Genomic DNA, 25989 nt, shown 5'->3' on the forward strand with positions numbered 1-25989 from the left:
TTGAATCTGTAATTTTAGAAAATGCATTTCAGATGTTAAAACCTTTCTCACCTTTTCACCTATGTTGGCTGGTTCCTGAGCCTCCTGCCAGTGGGAAGCATTTGAACTCTATTTACTACTTTAATGTCTTTCATGTATTTAAAGATTTCTGTTAAATATCCCTTAATCACCCCTGCTATAAAAAGAACAGGTTTTAAATTATATTGGAAAGGTGATGAGTGCCACCTGCACAAACTTTACCATTCTTGTATGTGATAGGGAAGTGAACATTTGTAGCACCATGTATAGAATCTTGCCTTAATTTGATTCTTGGCGGATTGTGTAAAGTGCTCATTATCTACTTAGCAACAGTTTAACCTCTCTCCTCTTTGTGTGTTTCCTTTCTGAGGGTTGTGTGTAATACTAGTATGTTGAGTAAAGCTGGGAACTGGTTCAGCAGGTTTGCTTGCACTCGTGCTAAGTTTGACTCCGGCATGAATTAAGTCTAAGCAATGTCCAATATCTGGCAGATCTCTTCATGTGCTTTGTTTTCTGTTTCTCAGGTGCTAGGCCGATGTTTCTTGACAGTCCTGCAAGTCCACTTCCAGTTCCTGTCCCAGGCATTGCATCGAGTTCAGCCCGTAGCCCACTCGTGCTTGGCAGAGGCTCAAGCCCAGGAGAGGAAGAACGCAATGGGGAGTGAAACCATGAAGGTTGGTCGTGTGACGGAATTGGACGAAGCTGTAAAGTCCTGGGGAGGAGCATCAGAGGTGATGGTTTTTTTACAAACATTATCTGGAATGATTACTTTGCTGCATATGGGTGGAAACCTGGGTGCAGATCAAATTGGTACAATTGTGGAGCTTGAATTAGGTTGGCAAATCTTGTTAAACAGATTCCTGGAGACGACTTCATTTGTTTCACCTCTTTCCAACTTTAGTGTACTTCATAAAAACCAAAAGAACTGCAGATACTGTAAATCAGAAACAGAAGTCACTGGAAAAGCTCAGCTGGTCTGACAGCATCTATGAAGAAAAATTAGAGTTAAAGTTTCGGGTGCAGTGGCCCTTCCTCAGAACTGATAGTAGCTAGGAAAAAGATTGTTTATATACAGAAGATAAAGTTGGGGAAGGAGGTAAGGAGTAGATGATAGGTGGGGATAGAGCCCAAAGAGAGAGAAATTTGTAAAGTCATAGTGATGTAAAGTATGGAAACAGATCCTTCGGTTTAACTTGTTCATGCCAACCATATATCCTAACCCAGTCTAATCCCATTTGCCAGCACTTGGCCAATATCCCTCCAAACCTTTCCTGTTCATATACCCATCCAGATGCCTTTTAAATGCTGTAATTGTCATTCCTGAAGAAGGGCTCATGCCTGAAACGTCGATTCTCCTGCTCCTTGGATGCTGCCTGACCAGCAACACATTTTCAAATGCTGTAATTGTACCAACCTCCACCACATCTCTGGCAGCTCATTCCATACACCCACCACCCTCTGTGTGAAAAATAGCCTCTTAGGCCCCTTTTATATCTTTCCCCTCTCACCCTAGACCTATACTCTCTAGTCCTGGATTCTCGCACCCTGGGAAAAGACCTTGTCTATTTATCCTATCAGGACAGGAGAACAATCCAGCTGGGAGAGTGAGTAACTGTTAATGGAGACTGTTCGTGGCTAACTGGAGGCAATGTGTAGACTGTGATAACATGGAAATGCTGAATGTCTTGAAATGTATAAAGGTGGATAAATCCCCAGGACCTGATCAGATGTACCCAAGAACTCTGTGGGAAGCTAGAGAAGTGATTGCTTGGCCTCTTACTGTTATATTTGTATCATCGATAGTCCGGGGTGAGATGCTGGAAGACTGGAGGTTGGCTAACGTGGTGCCACTGTTTAAGAAAGGTGGTAAGGACAAGCTAGGGAACTATAGACCAGTGAGCCTGACGTCGGTGGTGGGCAAGTTGTTGGAGGGAGTCCTGAGGGACAGGATGTACATGTATTTGGAAAGGCAAGGACTGATTAGGGTTTGTCAACATGGCTTTGTGCGTGGGAAATTATGTCTCACAAATCTTGATCGAGTTGTTTGTGAAGAAGTACAAAGAGAATTGATGACGGCAGAGTAGTAGATGTGATCTATATGGACTTCAGTGAGGCGTTTGACAAGGTTCCCCATGGGAGACTGGTTAGCAATGTTAGGGGTCTCGGAATACTGGGAGAATTAGCCATTTGGATACGGAACTAGCTCAAAGGTAGAAGACAGAGGGTGGTGGTGAAGGGTTGTTTTTCAGACTGGAGCTTGTGACTAGTGGAGTGCCATAAGGATCGGTGCTGGGTCCATTACTTTTTGTCATTTATATAAATGACTTGGATGTGAGCATAAGAGGTACAGTTAGTAAGTTTGCAGATGACAGCAAAATTGGAGGTGTAGTGGATAGCAAAGAAGGTTACTTCAGATTACAATGGGATCTTGATCAGATGGGCCTGTTTGTTGAGAAGTGGCAGATGAAGTTTAGTTCAGATAAATGCGAGGTGCTGCATTTTGGGAAAGCAAATCTTAACAGAACTTTATACACTTAATGGGAAGGTCCTAGGGAGTGTTGTTGTGCAAAGAGACCTTGGAGTGCAGGTTCATAGCTCCTTGAAAGTGGAGTCGCAGGTAGATAGGATAGTGAAGAAGGCATTTGGTATGCTTTCCTTTATTGGTCAGAGTACTGAGTACAGGAGTTGGGAGGTCATGCTGCGGCTGTACAGGACATTGGCTAGGCCACTTTTGAAATATTGTATGCAATTCTGCTGCACTGGCCGGTATATTGGGTCCAGGTCATCCACAGATTCAATCAGCAAGCACATTGACCTGGACCCAATGTACCGGCCACTACAGCTGGAACTGACAAATGGAAGCGACAGATACAAATCACTATAAATGCCGGAGGAAACATCACAGAAGCGCTTCACAGGAGGCTCCCAAGCACTGAGGATGTCACCTAGACAGGGGACAAATCATCTGCAACACAAATTCCCAGCTCGGCGAACAGAACCACAACAACGAGCACCCGAGCTAGAATCTTCTCCCAAACTTTGAATTTACAAGGATGTTGCCAGGGTTAGTGGATTTGAGCAAACAGTCTGGGGCTGTTTTCTCTGGAGTGTTGGAGTCCGAGGGAGACCTTTATAGAGGTTTATAAAATCATGAGGGGCATGGATAAGATAAATAGACAAAGTCTTTTCCCTGGGATAGGGAACTAGAGGGCATAGATTTACAGTGAGAGGCGAAAAATATAAAAGAGACCTTAGGAGCAACCTTTTCACACAGTAAGTGGTACGTGTATGGAATGAGCTGCCAGAGGAAGTGGTGGAGACTGGTACAATTGCAACATTTAAGAGGCATTTGGATGGGTATATGAATAGGAAGGGTTTGGAAGGATAAGGGGCTAGCAGGTGGAACTGGATTGGGTTGGGATGTCTGGTTGTCATGGATCGGTTGTACCAAAGAGTCTGTTTCCATGCTGTCCATCTCTATGACTCTAAGGTCAGGTGTGTGGGGTTGGGGGGCTAGGTCATTGGAGAGGTCAGATCCTAAAATTATTGAACTCGATTTTGAGTCTGGAGGGCTGCAGGGCCCCATGTTGAAAAATGTGGTGTTCTTCCAGCTTGCGCTGAGCTTTGCTGGAACACTGCAGCAAGCCTGAGACACGTTAGCCAGGGAACTGGGTGGATGATTAAAGTGGTAGGCAGCTAGAAGCTCAGGATACTTTTTTATGGGCAGAACGTAGATGTTCTGCGCAGTGGTCACCCATTGCTCTTCAGTTTCTTCAGGTCTGAGGAGTGGCTATGGATACTTGCATGAGCCCTGTTTGGCCTCTCCCTTCTTGCGATACATGGAGAATTCTTTGTCAAATTGTATTCCGGCCCCCACCCACAATTCTTTCTCTGATATACTGATGATGTCATCTGTGCTGTTTCCCTCTCTTGTCTGGAATTGAAAAAAATCATCAATTTTGCTTGCAATTTTCACTTGGCCCTCACTTTCACCTGACCTATTTGTCACTCCTTCCTTCCCTTCCTCAACATCTCTGGGGATAGATTGACCACTAATATCCACTATGAGCCCACCAACTCTGACAACTATCTGGACTAAACATCCTTGCTTCCTGTAAAGACTGCATCCCATTCTCTTAGTTCCTCTATCGCGCATATTCCTTCTGGGCCTGACCCATCTCCCGCACTTTCATCCTCACCCTCTGTCTTCTCTCCTACAACAGATCCCATGTCCTTACCTACCATCACATCAGCATCCATACCCAGAAGATCATCAGCTGCCATTTCCTCCACCACCAGTGAGATATCACCAAATAGGTGCATTTTTCCTGCCCCCTCCCTTGTCTGCCTTCCACAGGGGCCATAACCTCTGGGACAACTTGGTACACTCTTCCTTCACTCCCTGCAGCTCCATGGCAGCTTCTCCTGCAGCCCATCAAAGATGTAACATCTGCCCATTTAATTCCTCCCTCCTCGGTATACAAGAGCCCGAACATATCTTCCAGGTGAAGCAGCACTTTACCTGCACTTGTCACAACCTAGTCTACTGCATTCACTGCTCACATTGTATCACATTGAGGAAACAAAGCATTGACTGGGTGACTGCTTCATAGAATATCTACATTCTGTCCACAAAAATAGACCCAGAGCTTCCGGTTGCCTTACACTTCAATACACCACTCTGTTCCCTGGCCAACTTCTCTGGCTCCAGCTCGCTGCAGTATTTCAACAAAGCTCAGCACAGTCCGTACTTTCTAAAATAATGGTTATGGTCTTGTATAACTGAACTTGATGTTGAATCTGATGGGCTGTAGAAGTCAATATCATTCCAGTCCTCCTCATGCTATATGGAAGCCTGAAGACTTTGTTTTTGTGCTTTCTCCAGTTATATGCTGTTTCACGGACATCACAACAGTGCACAGTACTTCTGACTGGCATATAATGCAAGTTTTACATAACTTCACTCCTACTGAGTTCTGTATCTATTGCAATAAATTCCAGTGCTTTGCTCATATCCACAGTGCTGCTGTACTGCCCCTTGATGTTGTTTTGGTCATGTTCGTGATGCTGCTTTGAGTGATTTTTTAAAAAATCGCATCCCTGGTCCAAGTTTTCCTATCTTTGGACGTAGTCTGGCAAGCTTTATCTACATTGTAACTTGTTGACCTTCTCCAAATAATATAACAGTATAAATTTCACCAGCGTTGTAAATAATTTAATACGTGTCTTCCTAGGGAAATTGTTTTGAATTTTAAAATCTTCCTCATTTGTCCATCTGAGATTCTACTTGAGTTCTTTGCCTGAAGTTGAGTCTGAATCACATTCATGACCAAAGAAAAAGGTTTTGAACCTATGCCAGCTAAGCTGGGCTTTATCCCTGTGGTATTTGCACCAATCTGATCTACACAATCATTCGTCCAAGCGCTGTCATAGAGTCTGAGTTGTGGCAACGTCAGTTTATACATGTATGTTCAGATTGCAGCTGTGGATAGTAGAGGCTTTGATTTCTTTCTATCATGTGGCTGTTCAGAAATTTTTTTTCTACTCTTTCTGTCGGCCATTGGCATGCATTGGAAAAATTTGCAAGTTGAGACTCCAACTATTTGGCTGCATATTGAATGCATGTTCATGGGAATTGGATTTTTTGGCACGGAGGGAGGAGCATTACTCTCTTGTTTTATTTATTCATCCATGGGCTGTGGACATTGCTGGATAGGCCAACATTCATTGTCCAGAGAGCACCTGAGTCAACCATTTTACTGAGAGTATGGAGTTGCATGTAGGCCAGATTAAGGATTGTAATTTCCTTCTCTAAAGGACATAAGTGAACCAGATGGGTTTTTCCAGCAATCCTCACAGGGCTCATGGTCATTATTAGACCTTGAACTTGAGATTTTTGCTTGAAGTTCTGATATCTGCTGTGGAAGGATTCAAATTCTGGCCAGCAGAACATTTATCTGAATCTCTGGAATAATAGTCTGATGATAATTTCACAAGAATAATGCCTCCCCTTATCTTCTCCTCTTCAGGATCATTCCCACCCCCCCCCCCCCCCCCCCCCCCCCCCCCCCCCAAACACACATCTCTTTGACTCTGGCTACTGAGACCTAATGGTGTTTTCATGACCTCTTGTTCGGAGTCCAATAGCTCAACTTCAAACCAGTTATCAAAAGTGGCATTTTTTTGGTCATGGTGCTTCAACTAAGTATTTGTGAAATGCACACAGGGGTGTGTGTATTGCCACCCTATGCTGTGAGGCTTGGTCAAATAGCAAGTATTCTCTGAGCTGATTCTTTATGTTGCCAGATGTCTGAACTGATTTGCTTATCTCTTCAGACCAGCCACTGGTCTTGAGCTGATTTCCTTTGGCGCGCGTTTCTGTCCACAGTTTCTGCTTTCACATTGTTTCATTTATCCCACATTGCAATGACTTTGTTTCTGAGAAGAAATGAATGTTACAAACTGATACTTTATGAATGTAGTTAAAGTATCGCAAACTTCAATTCTTGTGTTTTATTTTTAAATGAAGGACTCAGTGCTTTGCTTGGGAGTGGATGGGTGAGGAAGAGGAATGTCTCCTGCCCGGATATCCTAATCATACTGCACTCATTGTGAACGTTTGTTTGTTTTATTTTAATTACCTGCTTTCCCTCCAAACCCACATTGCTGAGAATAGTTTAAACAAAAGTGGCTAACCTTACATCATTCAGCCATTCCCGCCTTGTATAAAAACTCATTGGAGTGTTTACATATTCAGGATTACAGTGGTGCTGGAAAAGCACAGCAGTTCAGGCAATATCCGAGGAGCAGGGAAATTGACGTTTCGGGCAAAAGCCCTTCATCAGGAATGTTTACATATTCAGCTCCTTATTCCATGTACATGCCCCTTTCTAAATACTGTTAGTTTTATAGCAAATGAAGTAATTTAAAATTTAAAAAGTTAAAACCAGAGGCAGAGATTTCTGGAAAAACTCAGCAGATCTGACAGCATCTGTGGAGAGAAAACCAAGTTAATGTTTTGGGTCTAGTGACCCTTCTTCACAATTGATTGTAGTTGGGGAAAAAAATTGGTAAATAAGTTAAAGATGATGGGGGTGAGGTCAACAGTAGGTGGGGGAAGGAGAGGACACAGAGAGAGAAAAACAGTTGGCCAGGCAAAGGAAGGCGTAAAGGTCAGCTGGGAGGATGAATAGCTGTTAATGGGGACTGTTAGTCGCTGACAATGGGTAGTTTGTGGTAGCAGCCTGTGTGATGACATGATGTAGTATGTCTTGGGGCATTCAGTTGCATTGAAAGTTCGAAAATCAAAGGTCAAGGAAAAGGTAGGGGTGCAGTTTAATGATGAGCCTGATTGTTACCAGAAAGTAAAAGAAAGGGGCATCCAAGTAATCATAACAATCTAGGGATATCTTGTAATAGAACAAGCTTAAAGGCTTTGCATCCAACTGCGTGAAGCATTCAGAATAGGATCAGAGTTAACGCAACAAATAGAGACAAATGGGTATGATTTGGTGACAGTAACCGAGATGTGGTTGCAGGGAGCCCATGTTTAGGAATTGAATATCCAAGGGTTCTCAGTGGAAGGGAAAGGAGATGGTGTAGCTTAGTAAAGGAAGAAATCAGTGCTGTAATGAGAAATGATACACACCGGAGATCAAAATGTACAGTCAATCTGGGTAGAAATCAGCAGTAGCAAGGGAATTGAGTTCCTGGTTGGAGTCATCTATAGATTTATTGATAGAGGGATTCAGTTTCGGAGCCACGAGGTCATATTGCATGTTCAAAACTTCTTGGAGCAATATGTCTGTAAACCACTCAGGAAGCAGGCCATTCTGGATTTGGTATTGTGTAATGATGTGGGATTAATTAATGATCTCACAGTAAATTACCTGCTAGGGAAGAGTGGTCGTAGCATACTAGAATTTCAAATTCATTTGAGGATGCGAAACTGGTATCCCATAGTAGGGTTCTGGAGGTAATCAAAGGCAGGATGACTAAAAGTTAGGGCAGTTGATGAACTATGGCAAATATTAAAGGAAGTATTCCATTCCTCCCAATTAAAATACATTCCACAAAGGATTAAAGATTCTAACAATGGGAGGGGGGGGGGGTGATAATATATGACTAAGGAAGGAATTTAAAGTTAATATAAAGACAAAAATGAAGGCATACTCTGTTGCAAATGTGAGTGACTGAGTCAAAGTGTGCCACTGGAAAAGCAGCTCAGGCAGCATCCAAGGAGCAGGAGAGTTGATGAGCCCTTCATCAGGAATATGAGACGAGAAGATCCGCAAAGGGTTACTAAAAATGTAATATAAAGAGCAAAGGTAAGTTATAAAAGAAAACTCGTGCAACATCTGAAACGGAGAGCAAAAGCTTCTATGAGTGTGCAAAAGGGAAAAGAGTCGTTAAGGTGAATGTTTATCCAGTGGCGGTTGAGACTTGGGAATTAATCGTGAGGAACATGGAAATAGCAGAGACGCTAAATCAATATTTTGTCTCTGTTTTCATGGTGAAGGACACTAATACCAACCCAATAGTAACAGGTAATGCAGAGGTTATGGAAAGGGAGAAAACTTAGAACAAGCATCATCACTAGGGAAAATGTACTGAGCAAACTATTAGGACTTGAAAATAGGCAAGTCCCCAAGGCCTGATAACCTATATCCTAGGGCCTTACAGGGAGTGGCAGCAGAAATAGTGGATCCACTGGTTATAATATTCCACAATTCCATGGATGCAAAAAGGCTTCCAGTGATTAGTAAAAATGCAAATGTAACAGCTCTATTCAAAAGGGAGGGGCCAGAAACTTGGAAACTGTAGACAAGTTAGTTGAATTTCTAGCATCTGGAAATTGTTAGAATCCATTATTAAGGCAGAAATAACAGGACACTTGGAAAGTCAAAATGTAACTATGGATGGATTACATGAAAGGCAAATTGTATTTGACTAATTTGCTGGAGTTCTTTCAAGGTATAATAAGCAAAGTGGATAATAGGGATTCTGGGGATGTAGTATATCTGGACTTGCAGACTACATGTGATAAGGTTCTGCACAAAAGGGTAATAGGCAAGGTAAATCATGTGAGGTTAGGAGTAATATACTGACTTGGATAGAGGACTAACTAGCCAATCGAGAGCAGAGTCAGGATAAATTAGTCTTTTTCGGGTTGGCAAGGTGTAACTAGTGGACGGCACCAGGGTTTGATCCTTGGGCTGCAATTATTTAAAATTTGTATTAAAGACTTGGAAGTAGGACATTGAAAGTCCTGTAACCAGATTTGCTTGTGACACTGCAACAGGTGGGAAAAGAAGTTAGAATGAAGGAATAAGAAATTTACAAATGGACATGGACAGGTGGAGTGAATGGGCCAGCATTTGGCAGGTGGAGTTTAACGTGGATGCGTGAGAGGTTATCCAGTTTGCTCAGAAGAATAAAAAGGCAACTTGTTATTGAAATGGAGGGAAACTTCAGAGAGCTTTAGTTCAGAGGGATCTGGGAGTCCCCGTGCGTGAATCACAGAAAACTAATGTGCATGTCCAGCCTATAATAATGAAGGCAAACGGAATTTTGAGGTTTATTGAGAAAGGATTAGACTATAAAAGTGTGGCAGTGGCTCAGTGGTTAGCGCAGTACCAATGACCTGGGTTCAATTCCAACTTTGGATGACTGCTTGCATTGGGTTTGCACACACTTCCTGTGTCTGTGTGGGTTTTCTCTGATTGCACCTGTTCCTCCAAAGGTGTGCAGGTTAGGTGAAATGGCCAAGCTAAATTGCCCATAGTATTCAGAGCTGTGTAGGTTAAGTGCATTGGTTGGGGTAAGTGTAGAGTAATAGGGTAGGGGAATGGGTCTGGGTGGGTTACTCTTCAGAAGATTGATGTGGACTTGTTGGCCCAAATGGCCTGTTTCTACACTGTTGAGATTCTATGATTCTAATAGGGAAGTGTTGCTGTAGCTGCACAAGGTATTAATGAGATTGTACTTGGAGTATTCCACTACCACCTGATGAAGGAGTGGCACTCTGAAAGCTAGAGCTTCCAATTAAACCTATTGGACTATAACCTGGTCTTGTGTGATTTTTAACTTTGTACCTGGAGTATTTCCGAGAGTGTTGGGCTCCTTATTTGAGGAGGCATAAAGGTAATTGAGAGGAGATTCACTTGACTGATTCAGAGTTGAGAGAATAGTTTGTCTCTATTCTTCCTGCCAAAATGCATAAACTCTCACTTTCTCACATTGTATTACATCTGCCAGTTCTTTGCGCACTCTCCCAATCTGTCCCAAGTCCTTCTGCAGCCTCCCCACTATGTGACACTTCACCCAACTTTGTGACATCTGCAAACTTGATTGATTGGTTTTGAGTTATTGCCACATGTACCCAAATACAATGAAAAGCTTAACAGTGCCCTCAGTTCTTTCATCCAGATGGTTCATGTATATTATGAATAATTGAGGCTTTTAAGATACTAAAGGGTTTGACAAAGTAGACGTAGAAAAAAATGTTTCCTCCTGTAGGGCAATCTAGACTGAGAGGTCAAATTTTAGGATCAGGAATAACAAATTTCAAACAGTTAAGAAAGTCCTGTAGTCAGATTTGCTGATGACACTGCAACAGGTGGGAAAATAAGTTAGAATGAAGGAATAAGAAATTTACAAATAGCAAATATAAAACAGTTGAGAAATTACTTGCCTCAAAGGATTATGAATCTATGGCATTCACTGTTCCAGAGTGTGTAGACGCCGGGACGTTTAAGGAGGAAATAGATAAATTTTTAATTAGTAACGGGTTGAAGGATTATGGAGAGCGAGCAGGAAATTAGAGTTGAGGCTGAGAGAAGATCAGCCATGATCATAATGAATGGTGGAGTAAGCTGGAGGGGCCAAGCTATCTAATCCTGCTCTTAAATTGTTATTTCTAGTGAATAACCTATTTATATGTGTTCTAAAATCTATTTAGATCTATGTAAATTATAATGTTCTCATATTGTACATTACCTCGTAAAGCACTCCTGGTTTTGGATAGGGAGATGATCAAAACATTTTTAAGAATTCCTTTTAAAGAGTAATTGAAAATTGCTTCTACATAAAGTTCAGATTCAAGCCTGACAAGTAAACTCAAATATTATTACAACCCCAACAAAGCCACATTTGAAACTTACTATGTGAAAATTGAGCGACACTTTCTATTAGCAATAATTTCTCCGCTGCACACAAGAACAAACAAGTGATGTAATAATCGTACTTCTTTTCAGTGAAGAGTTACATTTGATTAAATCTGATGATCTTCGTGAGAAAACTTTTTTGAAGTTATCTTGTTGTTTTCAAACCATGTGGGAAAGGCAGACTCTGGAATAATTTTGTTTCAAGATGTTTCCAGCATAAATATAAATCTGTGAACTGTGATATCTGAGAGTTACGGGCTCAGATATGACAGACAACCTTCTTTTTAACCATGATAGCACTGAAGAAAAGTATCAACTGCAAAGCCCAGGCTTCTGAGAAAGCCTGAGGCCTTGGAATAAAAGCTTAATGTCAGAGAAATATCGTTAAATGTCATTGTCAATCATGTTTTAAGCAAAATTTACTTTGTTTGTCTCTAACTTTTTGAATGGTTACAGGCTGGGTGTACACTAACAAAAATTAGAAGGAGATTTAATGAAGATATTCAAGATTATTAGAAGGGTTGAAAGGGTTGGTAAAGGAAGGGACTACTCACCTTAATGGAGGATTCTGAACCAAAGGAACATAATCTCAAAATTAGAGAAAAACCTTTCACAGGAAACACATCTTCACCCAAAGAACCGTGTAAATCTGGAATCGCTTCCCAAAAAGCTGCTGGGAATCAGTTGAAAATTTCAAAGCTGTTTTTTGTTAGTTATAGAGTCATAGAGTCATACAGCACGGAAATAGACCCTTTAGTCCAACTCGTCCATGCTGACCAAGTTTCCCAAACTAAACTAGTCCCACTTGCCTGCATTTGACCCATATCCCTCTGAACCTTTCTCATTCATGTAACTATCCAAATGTCTTTTAAATGTTGTAACTGTACTCGCATCTGCCACTTCCTCTGGCATCTCATTCCACATGTGAACCACCCTCTGTGTGAAAATGTTGCCCCTCAGGTCCCTTTGAAATCTTTCTCCTCTCACTTTAAACCTATGCCCCCTAGCTTTGAACTCACCCACTCTAGGGAGGAGACCTTTGCTATTCAGCTTATGTATGCCTGTCATGATTTTATAAATCTCAATAAGGTCACTTCTCAAGGTCTCAGCCTTTCTTTATAACTCAAACCCTCAGACCTGGCAACACCCTGGTGAATTTTTTCTGAGCCCTTTCCAGTTTAATAATATCCATAAGTGGCCTCACCACCATCCTATGCAACCTCAACACAATGTCCTAACTCCTATACTCCATGGTCTGAGCAATGAAGTCAAGCGTGCTAAATGCCTTCCTAACCACCCTGTCTATCTGTGATGCAACTTTCTTCAAATTATGTACTTGAACCCCTGGATCTCTCTGTTTGACATCACTATTGAAGGGCTTATGCCTGAAACATTGATTCTCCTGCTCCTTGGATGCAGCCTGACCTGCTGTGCTTTTCCAGCACCACACACTGGACTCTGATCTCCAGCATCTGCAGCCCTCACTTTCTCCTTTTTAAGTTTCGATGATTCTAACACTACCCCGGGCCCTACTATTAACTGTGTAAGTCTGGCTCTTGATTGTTTTACCAAAATGCAATACCTCACATTTATTCAAACTAAGTGCCATCTGCCATTCCTCAGCCCATCGGTCCAATGGATCAGGATCCCGTTGTAATCTTAGCTAACTTTCTTCACTGTCGACTATATCACGGTAACAACAAAAACAGAAATTGCTTGTAATGCTCAGCAGGTCTGGCATCATCTGTGAAGAGAAATCAGTTAACATTTTGGGTCGATTGACCCTTCCTCAGAGCATGGGATATGGCTTCATCCTGAACAGAAGGCAAATGACCGTTTTCCATAGAGCTTCAACGAAGCCATCAGATTGTTCCCTTAAACACCCATCAAAATGAAATAAAATGTCTGCTTTTGATCAGGTTTTGGGCAAGTCCAGGATTTTGTACTGCAGAGTCATTTGGTATGAAGTTACAGGGCTAGGCTTCTATTGCAATCAGCACTTATAGAGTCATAGAGATGTACAGCACGGAAATGGATCCTTTAGTCCAACCCGTCTATGCTGACCCAGATATCCCAACCCAATCTAGTCCCACCTGCCAGCACCTGGCCCATATCCCTCCAAACCCTTCCTAGTCACTTACCCATCCGGGTGCCTTTTAAATGTTGCACTTATACCAGCCTCCACCAGTTCGTCTGGCAGCTCATTCCATACATATCACCCTCTATGTGAAAAGGTTACCTCTTAGGTCTCTTTTATATTTTCCCCTCTCACCCTAAAACTATGCCCTCTAGTTCTGGACTCCCCCATCTTAGGAAAGAGACTTTATCTATTCATCCTATCCATGCCCCTCATGATTTTGTAAACCCAATAAGATCACCCCTAAGCCTCCGACGCTCCAGGGAAAACAGCCCCAGCCTATTTAACTTCTCCCTATAGCTCAAACCCTCCAACCCTGGCAAAATCCTTGTAAATCTTTTCTGAACCCTTTCAAGTTTCACAAAGTCTTTCCAATAGAAAGGAGATCAGAATTGCATGCAATATTCCAACACATACATTCAACTTTGTTTTGAAAGATGTTGGATCTGCCTCCACAATACATTCCATTCATGAATACTAGATTACGCAAATCACTCATCATATTTTTAACCAATATTTATGTTATCTTAAAAGTCATAAAAGCTACATTGGAAGGGTTTTAGTACTCAAATTTAAAGTAATATGGCAAGAAGAATGGGAAAATCACAAGTGTAGAATTGCAAGCTTCACAGGCTGGTAAATGACATACAGTTAGGTAGCAAAAAATGCAAATTGATTAAGGGACTAAACAATATATAGTAATAAAAAAAACCAAAGAATCTGGAGTTGCAAAGCAATAGGGGGAAAAGGATTAAAGAATTTTAACCAAAAGATATATTACTGTTGACAAAATGTGAAATGAAATTGGAAATTAGGATTAGTGATTAAAATAGAAAATTATGGAAATCTCATAATCAAAGTTGAAAACAGCTGAGCCAGAATAACAAAAAAAAGACACTGTACATAAAGTTTGAGAATGGGAAAGGAACAAAAATGAGAGAGAGCATCTAGCAATATTGGGAACTAGTATTAGCAGAACTTGAAAATTCACAGCTAATACAACAATCCACCTGTTGGTGTACTCCAACTGTAATTCTGTTTTAAGAAGTATGAAGTGAGCAGGATATTCTACCCTGTGTCCTGGCCAATACCTTTTCTGAACAAATATCACTATAACTGGCTGTTTTTCATATTGTCTTTTTGAAAGCCTGTAGTGTGTAAATTTGCTGTTGTGTTTCCAACATCAGTAACTGCACATCAAAAATATTTTATGGCCCATAAAGCTTTTCCTGAAATTTGCTTTAAGCCATTATCAAATTGAATTGAGAGTGCATGACCTATTTTCCTATGTAGCAACGAGTGAAATTGCACTCTGTTGAAGAAGGCTAATTATATCGATACTAATACAGCAGTTGCTGGAAATTTGAAGTAAAAACTGAGGGCAGAGTTCTGCTGAAAGATTATTGATTTGAAACATTAATTCTTTCTCTCTGCAGATGCTGCATGACCTACGAGATAATTCCAGTTTTTCTGTTTTTACTTCAAATTGTATTGATGTTTGTTTTTATTTTTGAAAGGCAACTTCTCGTCTCCGTGAGAAAGGAAGTGATGGATGCCTAGCTGGTATTGAAGTACAGCAGCTGTTCTGTTCTCAAACTACCACAATCCCTGAGCATCAACTGAAAGATTTAAATATGAAGATTGACAGTGCTTTGCAAGTAAGTAACTCTGTAAAACCAGAGTTGTATCCTCTGAAGTATAGGTGAACTGTGAACATGCACAGCCACCACCACCCTAGGGCACCCAGTGTATGCTAGCAAGACTGCAAAATTCTTTTGACAATAAAGTTGCAACTTATTTTGAATAGAGGATGTTGTAGGGTCTGACAACGTGAGCTGTGGCTTGGAGCTGTTCGTACCTGTGTGTAGCAGCACTCTCACACAATAATTATTCAAAGTCAAATTTGGAAGGATTTGGTATTTAAAGTATTTGCTTCTTTCATCATTGAGACATTCAGATCTGATGTTCTTTTTGATGAAAAAGACAACTTAAGTTCTATCTAGGAGATTTACCCATGTCTGCATAAAATTATCAATTCCCTGAAAACGAAGTGGTCTATTTAAAATAGAAAAAAAAATAGAGGGCGTGGATCAGGATGTTGCTTTGAGCAAGCCTTTTACAAAGACTAACTCTTTTAACAGTAGCATTTTACTGGCTGTTCTTTTTAAACATGCTCCGGACACTGTTGAATCATTTTCATGCTTCACGTGCAATTTGGAAAACAGTGTTACGGATTCCTTGGCTGCAGACTTGGCCAGTGCCTGACCGGAATGTTCCCGGCTGTATGACGCTAGGTGCTTGTCAGTTGCTGCTGGATGCAACTTGAGATGATGATTTCAAGGGCCTTCTATATTGGTCTTTTAGTTTGGATATGCGTATTTGTGAATCAGCTCCCACTGTTCATGCTGCTATATTTGGTTTCCTTACTGTCGCTAGATCAAAATGCAGTAAGCACTGGGGGTGTACCAAGAATACAGGTTACTACCATCATATCAAGGACAAAAGCTTTTGTCAGTGCTATCCAAATGTATGAACGGCAACAACCTGCCATATACATCAGCATAAACTAGTAGGGCAGTTTCTGGGCATTAATGTTACATTAATGAATTGTTCACATTGACTTTGCTGTTTCAGTGAAGGTTTAGGTAAATATCTGCTAACTGTTTTGGATTGTCTTATAGGCTTACAAAGTTGCTTTGGAAAGCTTGGGTCATTGTGAGTATGCAATGAAGGCTGGCTTCCATCTGAACCCTAAAGCTATCGAATCATCATTACAGGCAAGTAAAAATTTTAATAATCTATTGTGTGATTTGTAACAGCAGTGAGCTTGCTGGGCACTGATGTGATATGAGGGCAGATCTTGGCTGGATAAAGAGCAGATGCCCCCAAAGAGGAGTGAAAATGGAGGGTACAATTCCAGTCTGGCAACAGTTGCTTTACCTGCCACATTAATATGAAACAGCTGAATAGCTGATACTTTCAATTATGAATCTGAGAATTGACATCTGGTGGTAAAGAATAAGCATTGCATGTATTAAATGAGGTTTGTCAGCATTCTAGAGTCACCAGAGATTACTACTAATAGGGACATCTCATGATTTAATCTCGATAGTAGATGTTGAAAAGAGACTTGTCTGGATCTCTTAAAAATCCTGAAAGTGCAGTAAATTATGACATGTATATGAAGTTTCTGTAATAAACCAGAAAGATGAAAATGCCACATAATAACGACAGTTTGCTTTATAGAATTATAGCATCATCCAACACGGGAAGAAGCCATTCAGCTCATCATTATTCCAGTGCTCTCACTTTGAAAGTGTTGTCGAATCAGTCCTACTCCTCTGCTTTCCTACCCTAATCTTTCCACATATACAGCTGATTTCCTTTTAAAAGATATTATTGATTCTGCTTCCGTCACTTTCTGACCGTGTATTCCAGATCCTAATTTGCTCATTATTTTGTTTTTCCCTTGTGTCACCCCTGTTTCTTTCCTTTGCAAGTCAGTCTCCTGTGATTGCTGTTCCTTTGCACTACAAACAGTTCCCTTTTATTTGCTCCATCAAATCTTTCATGCATGTGAACCCAGATCTTCCATTAACCTTCTCTGTAACAGGTAGAACAATCCCAAACTCTGCAATCTCTCCCACATAATTGAATCCCTCATACCGGATAGCATCCTAGTAACTGGTCCTTTCAACATAGTAAAATGTCTCAAGGTGCCTTATGTGCATTATCAACCGAAAATAAGTTCACTTCTGATTTGAAGAGAGCATTGAGTTAGTCTCGGACTCGCATATGCACCATTCCTGAATTCATTCACTCACGCTTTTTTCGTTCCGTGCACTAGATTGTACAATGGAAAAATAGCCATGACAATGAAATAGACCTTATGAGCAGACATTTTGACTAATCACACTGTATTTCTGGGCCTGTGACTTATGCTCTGCACATGAGCCCACAATGTTGTATCGTGCAGTCATCTGTGATCCACTAATTTCACCTTCTATGAAAAGATCACTGTCGTGTGTTTTCTATTTTCTTTGTTTATGAACAGTATTTCTCCACTGGAGAATCTTCATTGGCAATAACAACATTGTTTTAAATGAATCTTCACTTACCCTGGGTGTTGTTGATACTAAAATTTTGTTTGGCTGCAGCCTGTCCCATGGACTGTTGTACTGCTTGAGATTTTGTTATTTGTGATGTTCACTGGGAACACGTTCCGTATGATGGCAGGACATTACTGTACAGCTCCTTATTTAAGCTGGCATAAACCTAACATTCATTAGACTATACACGGTGAAGAGATTTGTTTTAAAAAAAAATCTCTTTGACATTATTTTTGAAAATAGCACATGGCACCATAATTTATAATCAGCAATTATAATCTACAATTTGCAATTTTAAAAAAGAAAAACTTTCCTCTGCACATGAAGTCAAGCCATAGTTGCAGACAGCAGATATTTATTACTAAAATATTCTTGTACACAAGGGATAAGTTGTAATACCAGGCACATCTAACCTTGGGGAAAGCTGTTGCTAACACTAAACATTTCCAGAATTCTGATTTAGGGTTTACGCATCAATGATGCAACAGCACTAAGGGCAGGCCTCTTCAAGCCTCCAAGCCCACTAAATTCGAAAAAAGGGTCAAAAGTATGAAACCTTTCAGTGCATATTGGAAAAACAGGCCTGAGTTGGCAGAATCTTAGTCAATTGGTACTTTGTACAGACAATTCATGACAGAGTTACAGGAGACAAAGACCCACTTCTGATGAACTCAAACTGAACCTTACTGAGTGGTGGTAGTCTGACTTGTAATTTTTATGAAAATAAGGATGGAGGATAATGATCTTCAACAGAGGAGTTGACTATTTAAATGAAGAGAAATTGCAGGAAGCTACAATGCAAAGGGCTTTAGGAGTCCATGTGATTATTCACAAAAAGTTAGCATCCAATTCAGCGGTTAATGGACAAAGTAACTAATTGTCAGCCTCTATTTTTAAAGAAATGGACGGTAAAAATAGGGAAGTCTTGCTAACTATACAAGTTAGACCACATTTGGACTGCTGTGAACCGATTTGTTCCCGTTATCTAAGGAAAGATATACTGGCATTAGAGGCAGTTGAGAGAAACCTCACTGGGTTGATCATGGGGATAGAGAAAATTTTTTAAAAAGTTCATTCATTGGCTTGAGCATCGCTAGCTGGGCTAGCATTTATTACCCAAGCGTAGTTGTCCTTGAGAAGGTGATGGTGAGTCGTTACCAGTCTTGAACCGCTGCAGTCCATGTGCTGTAGGTAGCCCACAATGCCCTTAGGGAGATAATTCCAGGGTTTTGACCCTGTAACATTGAAGAAATGACAGTATATTTCAAGTCAGAATGGTAAATGGCTTGGAGGGAAACTTGCAGGTGACAATGTTACCGTGCTGTCCTTGTCTTTCGATGGAAGTGGTTGTGGGAATTGAGGGTGCTGTCTAATGATCCTTAGAGATTGTTTTATGAGGAGGTTGAGTAATTTGTGCCTGTACTAATTGGAGTTGAGAAGAATGAGAAGTGACCTTAAGGATCAAAAGGCATAATCACAGCCCAATTATAACAGAGGTGAAGAGGAATTTGTTCTCTCAGATGAGAGAATCTTTGGAATTCTTTACTTCAGAGGGCCGTCAAGATTGGATCATTTAAATATATTCAAGGCTGTGGCAAAATGTTGCCCATAAGGGATTCGCTGATATGGGGAAAAGTCAGGAGGGTGGAATTGAGAATTCAATGATCTCATTGAATAGCGGAGCAGCCTCGCTGAACACTAATGGCCTACTTCTGCTTCTATGTTTTTTATGGTCTTATCCAACAAAATCAGACTTTCTTCATTTTAATATTTTGGCTGATGAATTTGCAATAGGCTGAGGTTTTTGCTTGGATGTTGGGATACCTTTATGATATACCTGGTACTGAATAAATATGCTTTGTTAAGCTTTTACACCATGCCTATTTCACATTGTGATTTTTATTTGCAGGGTTGCTGCAGTGAGGCTGAGGTGAAGCAAGCAGGAAGGAAGCAGTATCCTGCTCAACCCCTTCAGTGTGAGCTACCCACTGTACCTGTACAAATTGGACCCCACTTTCTGAAGGGAGTCTCCTTCAGTGAGTCTGGAGCAGAGAATCTGAAGCTTAAAATGGTACTTTTTACAAACCTTCCCTGTGAAAGACTTCATTTTTATTACAAAAAATTAAATTCTATAACATGGTTTTCATAAGTTAGAGAATAGCAATGGTACTTGTGATTTGCAATGCTTGTCAGGAGTGTATTTGTTTGACTGTTTATTGTGTCTTGATTCAGTTTCCTTGTGCAGTGAACGATATCTAGAATTTACAACACACAAGGAGGTCGCTCGATCAGTTGTGTCTGTACTGGCTCCCAAAAGAGCTACCCAACTAGTCCCATTCTCCAGCAGTAAATCCATAGCCCTCAAAATTAATCATTTTCAAATATCTAACTTTCTTTTGAAACCTCATATGGAATCTGCCTCCATCACTTTTCAGGCAGTGAGCATTCTAAATACTACAAACTCTCGGAATAAAGAAGCTTCTCCTCATCTCACTTCTAGCTCTCTTGTTTAGAGTCTTGAAATTGAGACCTCTAGGTACTGATGTACCAACTAGTGGAAAAGGAATATCCTTCTTTATCCTTTCAAAATTGTTCATAATTTTGAGCACCTCAATAAGGTCACCTCTTAATCTTCTCTGCTATAAGAAAAATGAGCTCAGTCTCTCTAATCATTCCTTGTATCTAAAATCCCTCATTCCTCGCATCAGTCTCGTAAATCTCCTTTGAACTGTCTCCAGGGCTTGAACATGTGTCCTTAAATAAATGCCCAGGACTGAACACACCACTCCAAATGCGGACTGACCAATAATTTGTAAAGTTGTAGCATCACTTCCTTGATTTTATACTCTAATGCTTCTATTTATAAACTCAAGGGTCCTATAAACCACCTTAACAACTATTTCAACTTGCTTGGCTACCTTCAGAGAATCATGCATGTAACCATGAGGTCCCTCTGTTCCTGTACTCCCCCTCAAAATTGTAACATTAACCCTGTATTGTCTCTCTGTGTTTCATCTACCAAAACATATTACTTCATGTTTCTAACATTGAGATTTCACATGGGTATAGAAGAAGGTTGCAAGATTAATGCCCAGTTTTATGTACGTGTTTCCAAAACCGTTTTATTCTGTGTGGTGTTGTTTCTGTTAAGAGTATCAATGGAAACCACTGAAATAACAACATAATCTGCATTTATGCAGGACCTTTAATAAAAGCTTCATGGTACACCACAGAAGAGCAAAAGAGCGGCACGGTGGCTCAGTGGTTAGCATTGCTGCCTCACAGTGCCAGGGACCCAGGTTCGATTCCAGCCTGGGGTGGCTGTCTGCATGGAGTTTGCACATTCTCCCTGTGTCTGCGTGGGTTTCCTCTGGGTGCTCCAGTTTCCTCCCACAGTCCAAAGATGTGCAGGTTAGGTGAATTGGCAATGCTAAATTGCCCGTAGTGTGAGGTGCGTTAGTCAGAGGGTTGGTGGGGACTTGTTGGCCCGAAGGGCCTGTTTCCACACTGTAGGGAATCTAACCTAAAAAGAGATGTAAGGAGCTGTGACTAGAAGCTTGGTCCTAAATCTATGTTTCTGTCTCTTGGTGGAGATGGGGGTGGGAGTGGTGTGGGGCGGGGGGTGGGAGTGGGGAGTGATGTTTCAGAGCAGGAGGTTAGGTGGTTAAAGGCATGGCTGCCATTGAAGGCTAATGGCAAGTACATTGAGAGTGGTCGTAGTCTTGAAGTTGCACAAGAAGTATGAGTACCAGGAGCAGAGTTTCAGATGCTGAGTCAAAGTGCTGGAAACAGTAATTGGATTGGGTGGGGGTGAGGCCATGGAGATTTTTAAAAGCAAGGTATAAGAATTTTTGAATCAAGATGTTGTTTGGCTGATATACAGTCAGCAGAGTTTAGAGTGCAACAATGGGATGCAAATGTAATACAAAAGTACAAATTCGAAGGAAGAGTAAGCTGCTTAGCCCCTAGAGCTTGTTCCATCATTCAATAAGATTGTATTTGATCTGATTACTCCATATCCGGCCTATCCCAATAACCTTTCACCACTTGCATATCAAGAATCCACCAACTTCTAGAGTCATAGAGATGTACAGCATGAAAACAGACCCTTTAGTCCCACTCGTCCATGCTGACAAAATATCCCAACCTAATATAGTCCCACCTGCCAGCACCCAGCCCATATCCCTCCAAACCCTTCCTACTCATATATGCATCCAGATGCCTTTTTAATGTTGCAATTGTATCAGTTTCCACCACTTCCACTGGCAGCTCGTTCCATACACGCACCACCCTTTGCATGAAAAAAATGCCCCTAAAGTCCCTTTTAAATTTTTCCCCCTCATCCTAAGTCTATACCCTCTAGTTCTAGACTCCCCTACCCCAGGGAAAGGAACTTGTCTATTTGCCCTATCATACCTCTCATGATTTTATAAACATTAATAAGGTCATTCCTCAGCCTCCGACGCTCCAGAGAAAACAGCCCCAACCTATTCAGTCTCAAACCCTCCAACCCAGGCAACATCCTTGTAGATCTTTTCTGAACTCTTTCAAGTTTCACAACATCCTTCCTATAGGAGAGAGACTACAACTGCACACAAAATTCCAAAAGTGGCCTAACCAATGTCCTGTGCAGCCGCAACATGACCTCCCAACTCCTGTACTCAATACTCTGACCAATAAAGAAAAGCATACTGAGCACCACTTTTGCAATCCTATCTAACTGCATTCCAAGGTCTGTTTGTTCAGCAATATTCCCCAGGACCTTACCATTAAGTCCTGCTCTGATTTGCCTTTCTAAAATGTAGCACCTCGTGTTTACCTAAATTAAACTCCATCTGCCACTCTTTCTTTAAATATATTCAAAGACTTTAAGAGCTTAAAGACTCTCAACCTTCTGAGAGGAAAAATTTATCCTACTCTGTCTTAAATGAACGACCCCCTATTTTCAAGTAGTGAACCCTCTAATTCTAATCTAGGAGATGCTATTTAGGAGAGTAGTCGAGCAGTTGTGTTTGGCATAGATATAGTTTACAGTGTCAGATTGACTGAAGTAGAGTTGGAGATGTGTAATGTTATGGAGTTAGAAGTAGGTGATTTTTGTGGCAGGTTATAAGAATCAGAATGATAGTTTGAGGTCAGACAAGACCTTGAACTGAGAAACAGATAGCTTGAAAAGGATATGTTGTCTCTTTTCTGTTGCATGAACTTAATCATGATACATAGCTGCTTTAAAAATTCTGAAAATTGTAAGCCCTTAAGATATGTAGTTTCTCAAACAGAGCACATGCTCTAGATGTTGTCTGGAAAGCACGCTCTGTTACTCCCTGCCATTTCAGTCCCAGTGCACATGAAGTAAATGTGTTTTGAAATGATTTTATTTCCACTGTTAGTGAAATATACTGATTATGCGATTGTAGTCACATGTCTGATTTTTCTCACTGACCTTTGAAAGTCTTCTGTTTATTTACTGTGTTCCTATTCTCTTTGGACCTGGCCTCAATGCTTTTTTACAGTTATGCTGACTGCACCACCATGAACATATAGGGAGAGAGGAACTGAGTTGATCTTTAAGATTGATCTTTCATTTCAGTGCTCTGATGAGGATCGTTGTCTGGGAACATGAACTCTATTTCTCTATCCTACTGAATTTCTCTAGTACTTTGTTTCTATTTTGGCTTTCCAGTATCTGCAGTATTTATACCAATGGAGTTATCTGTGCTGCTACAGGTCTTCTGAGAAGTTTCAGGTCAGTTATGCTTCAAATCAGAAGAACCTGTCAATTTCTATCCAAAAATGATATTTTGGACCACAGTGTGTGTGTAATTAGAGGCATATGTGGTGAGTATAGCATGCTTCAGAGGCCTACAATTCCCAAAGTACTCCAGCACACTGAGGAAGGTGGGGTTTTGTCTCCTGTCTATGGATGTTACCAATTCACTGTTAGCGATTGATCAGTAATTAGCCAACAAATGCATTAATCTTGTATCAGGCAACTGCCAAACTGGTAGAGGGAGAGATAGATTGACCATTGTTTTATTTACACTAATGACTTTTATGTTTATATGGAACATAGGAACTGGAGCAGACCATTCAGTCCATCGAGCAAGTTTAATCATTTTAGATTCTAGCCAATCATCTCTTTTGCATCATTTTCCCACTCTATCTCCAGATTCCTTTGTGTCTTTGGAGATTCATGGCATTTTGATTTCTGTCTTGAGCTTGTTCAAGCTTCTACACCCCTCTGGAGTAAACATTTCCGAAGGTTCACCGCTTTCTGAATGAAAAGAAATGTCTTCTCATTGTAGTCTTAAAAGGCTGCCCCTTCTCCTGAGATGATATCTCCTGGTTCCAGAGTCAGTGGCCAGTGTTACATTCTATCTATATTGACCCTGTCACACCTTGTAAAAATTTTTAAAATTTCAGAGAAGTCACTTCTCGTTCTATGAAGCTTCAGGAATATAGACCCAGAGTTTCCTCAATCCTTCTTCATAAAACAGTTTGGCCATCCAGGATTAATCTGGTGGATCTCTTTTGAACTCTGTCTGTGTCAAGTATGTCCTTTCTTGGATAAAGGGACCAAAACTGTGCTCATTACTCCAGGTGAGGCCTCACCAAGACTCTGTACACTGCAGTTTGCTAAAATGTAAAAAAAAAAGTCAAGTGGGTGCTAGCAGATGGGAGGTTTGCTTCTTGCTTTTATCTTGTTTAATACATGCTTTGGTCTTGTCTGTAGGGCACCTTCAATGTGCGTTGTTTTCATTTCTGTTATTTGCTCATAAATCCCTCTGACAGGTCAGTGAATGTAAGCACAAGAAGTCTGCAAGTAGGAGTACGCCAAATGCTCTGCCATTCACTATCAAGTCTGATCTTTGACCTCAAATCTGTATAGTGGCTCTATCCCCATACTCTTTGATTTTGTTTGTCCCAGACTCAATTGATCTCAGTCTTGAATAGGCACATCTGAGCATCCATATCCCTGCATGGTAATATGTACTTAGGCCAACAAGAGGGGAGGCCATATTGGATTTGGTGTTTGGCAATAACCCATGCCAGGTGTCGGGTCTCTCGGTGGGACAGTATTTTGTTGATAGTGATCACAACTCCCTGACTTTTACTATATTCATGGAGATGGATAGGAGCAGATGGTATGGGAGAGTATTTAATTGGGGGAGGGGGAATTACAATGCTATTAGGCAGGAACTGGGGCAGTTAAAATGGGAATGGATATTCTCTGAGCAATGCATAACAGAAATGTGGAGATGGTTTAGGAAGCACTTGCTATAGTGCAGGACAGGTTTGTCCCACTGAGACAAGGAAGACATGGTAGGGTGAAAGAACCTTGGGTGACAAGGGATGTGGAACATGTAGTCAAGAGGAAAAAGGAAACTTACTTAAGGTTGAAGAGGCAAGGATCAGACAGGGCTTTAGAGGGTTACAGGGTAGCCAGGAAGGAACTGGAGAATGGACTTAGGAGACCTAGAAGGGGGCATGAAAAACCTTTAGTGGGTAGGCTTAAGGAAAACTTGTCTTAAGATGGATGAGTTGTCCCAGTCGAAGTGGTGTCCTTCCTCATCTGTATGTGAAGATACTAGTGAGAGTGTATCATGTCTTTTTGTGGCTACAGGAGGAACAAGAGGATAGCCAGAGTGAGGGTAGGGCCAGTTAGGGATAGTGGAGGGAAGTTGTGCCTGGAGTTGGAGGAAGTAAAGGAGATCCTTAATGAATATTTTGCTTCAGTATTCATGATTGAGAGGGACCTTGACATTTCTGAGGACAATGAAAAGCAGACTAATGTTAGGAAGGGGGATGTGCTGAAAATTTAGAAAAACATAAGGATAGAAACATCTTTATGGAACTGACAACCGGAAACAGCAGATACAAATCACTATAAATGCCGGAGGAAACATCACAGAAGTGCTTCACAGGAGGCTCCCAAGCACTGAGGATGTCACCTAGACAGGGGACGAAATGTCTGCAACACAAATTCCCAGCTTGGCAAACAGAACCACAACAACGAGCACCCGAGCTACAAATCTTCTCACAAACTTTGAATAGAAAAATCCCCTGGGCAAGACAGGATATACTACAGGAAGCTAGGGAAGAGATTGCTGCGTCTTTGGCGATGATCTTTGCGTCCTCACTGTCCACTGGAGTAGTGCCAGATGATTGGAGGGTGGCAAATGCTATTCCCTTGTTCAAGAAAAGGAATAGGGATAATCCTGGGAATTATAGACCAAGGCAGTCTTGTGTCAGTGGTGGGCAAAGTATTGGAGAGGATTCTGAGAGACAGGATTTATGATTACTTGGAAAACCATAGTTTAATTAGACATAGTCAGCATGGTTTTGTGAGGGGCAGGTCAATCCTCACAAATCTTATTGAATTCTTTGAGGATATGACAAAATGTATTGATGAAGGTAGAGCAGTGGATGCGGTGTACTTAGAATTTAACAAAGCATTTGATAAGGTTCTCCATGGTAGGTTCATTCAGAAAGTAAGGAGACTTGGGACAGAGGGAAATTTGGCTATCTGGATACAGAGTTGGCTGGCTGATAGAAGACA

The 25989-nt window shown here is 41.1% G+C and overlaps 1 protein-coding gene across 2 annotated transcripts in view; it reads left to right on the forward strand.

The window, feature by feature from the left end:
* LOC132823857 (granule associated Rac and RHOG effector protein 1-like) overlaps positions 1–25989 on the forward strand; it is a 220674-nt gene that overhangs the window by 157252 nt on the left and 37433 nt on the right. For both annotated transcript variants that reach the window (XM_060837923.1, XM_060837924.1), the window contains exons 3-6: positions 543–749; positions 14838–14978; positions 16002–16097; positions 19339–19500. In XM_060837923.1, the coding sequence (XP_060693906.1) occupies positions 543–749; positions 14838–14978; positions 16002–16097; positions 19339–19500 (606 nt within the window). The remainder of the gene's footprint in view (positions 1–542; positions 750–14837; positions 14979–16001; positions 16098–19338; positions 19501–25989) is intronic.

This window comes from Hemiscyllium ocellatum, chromosome 17 (assembly GCF_020745735.1).
Source record: "Hemiscyllium ocellatum isolate sHemOce1 chromosome 17, sHemOce1.pat.X.cur, whole genome shotgun sequence".
Lineage (NCBI taxonomy): Eukaryota > Metazoa > Chordata > Chondrichthyes > Orectolobiformes > Hemiscylliidae > Hemiscyllium > Hemiscyllium ocellatum.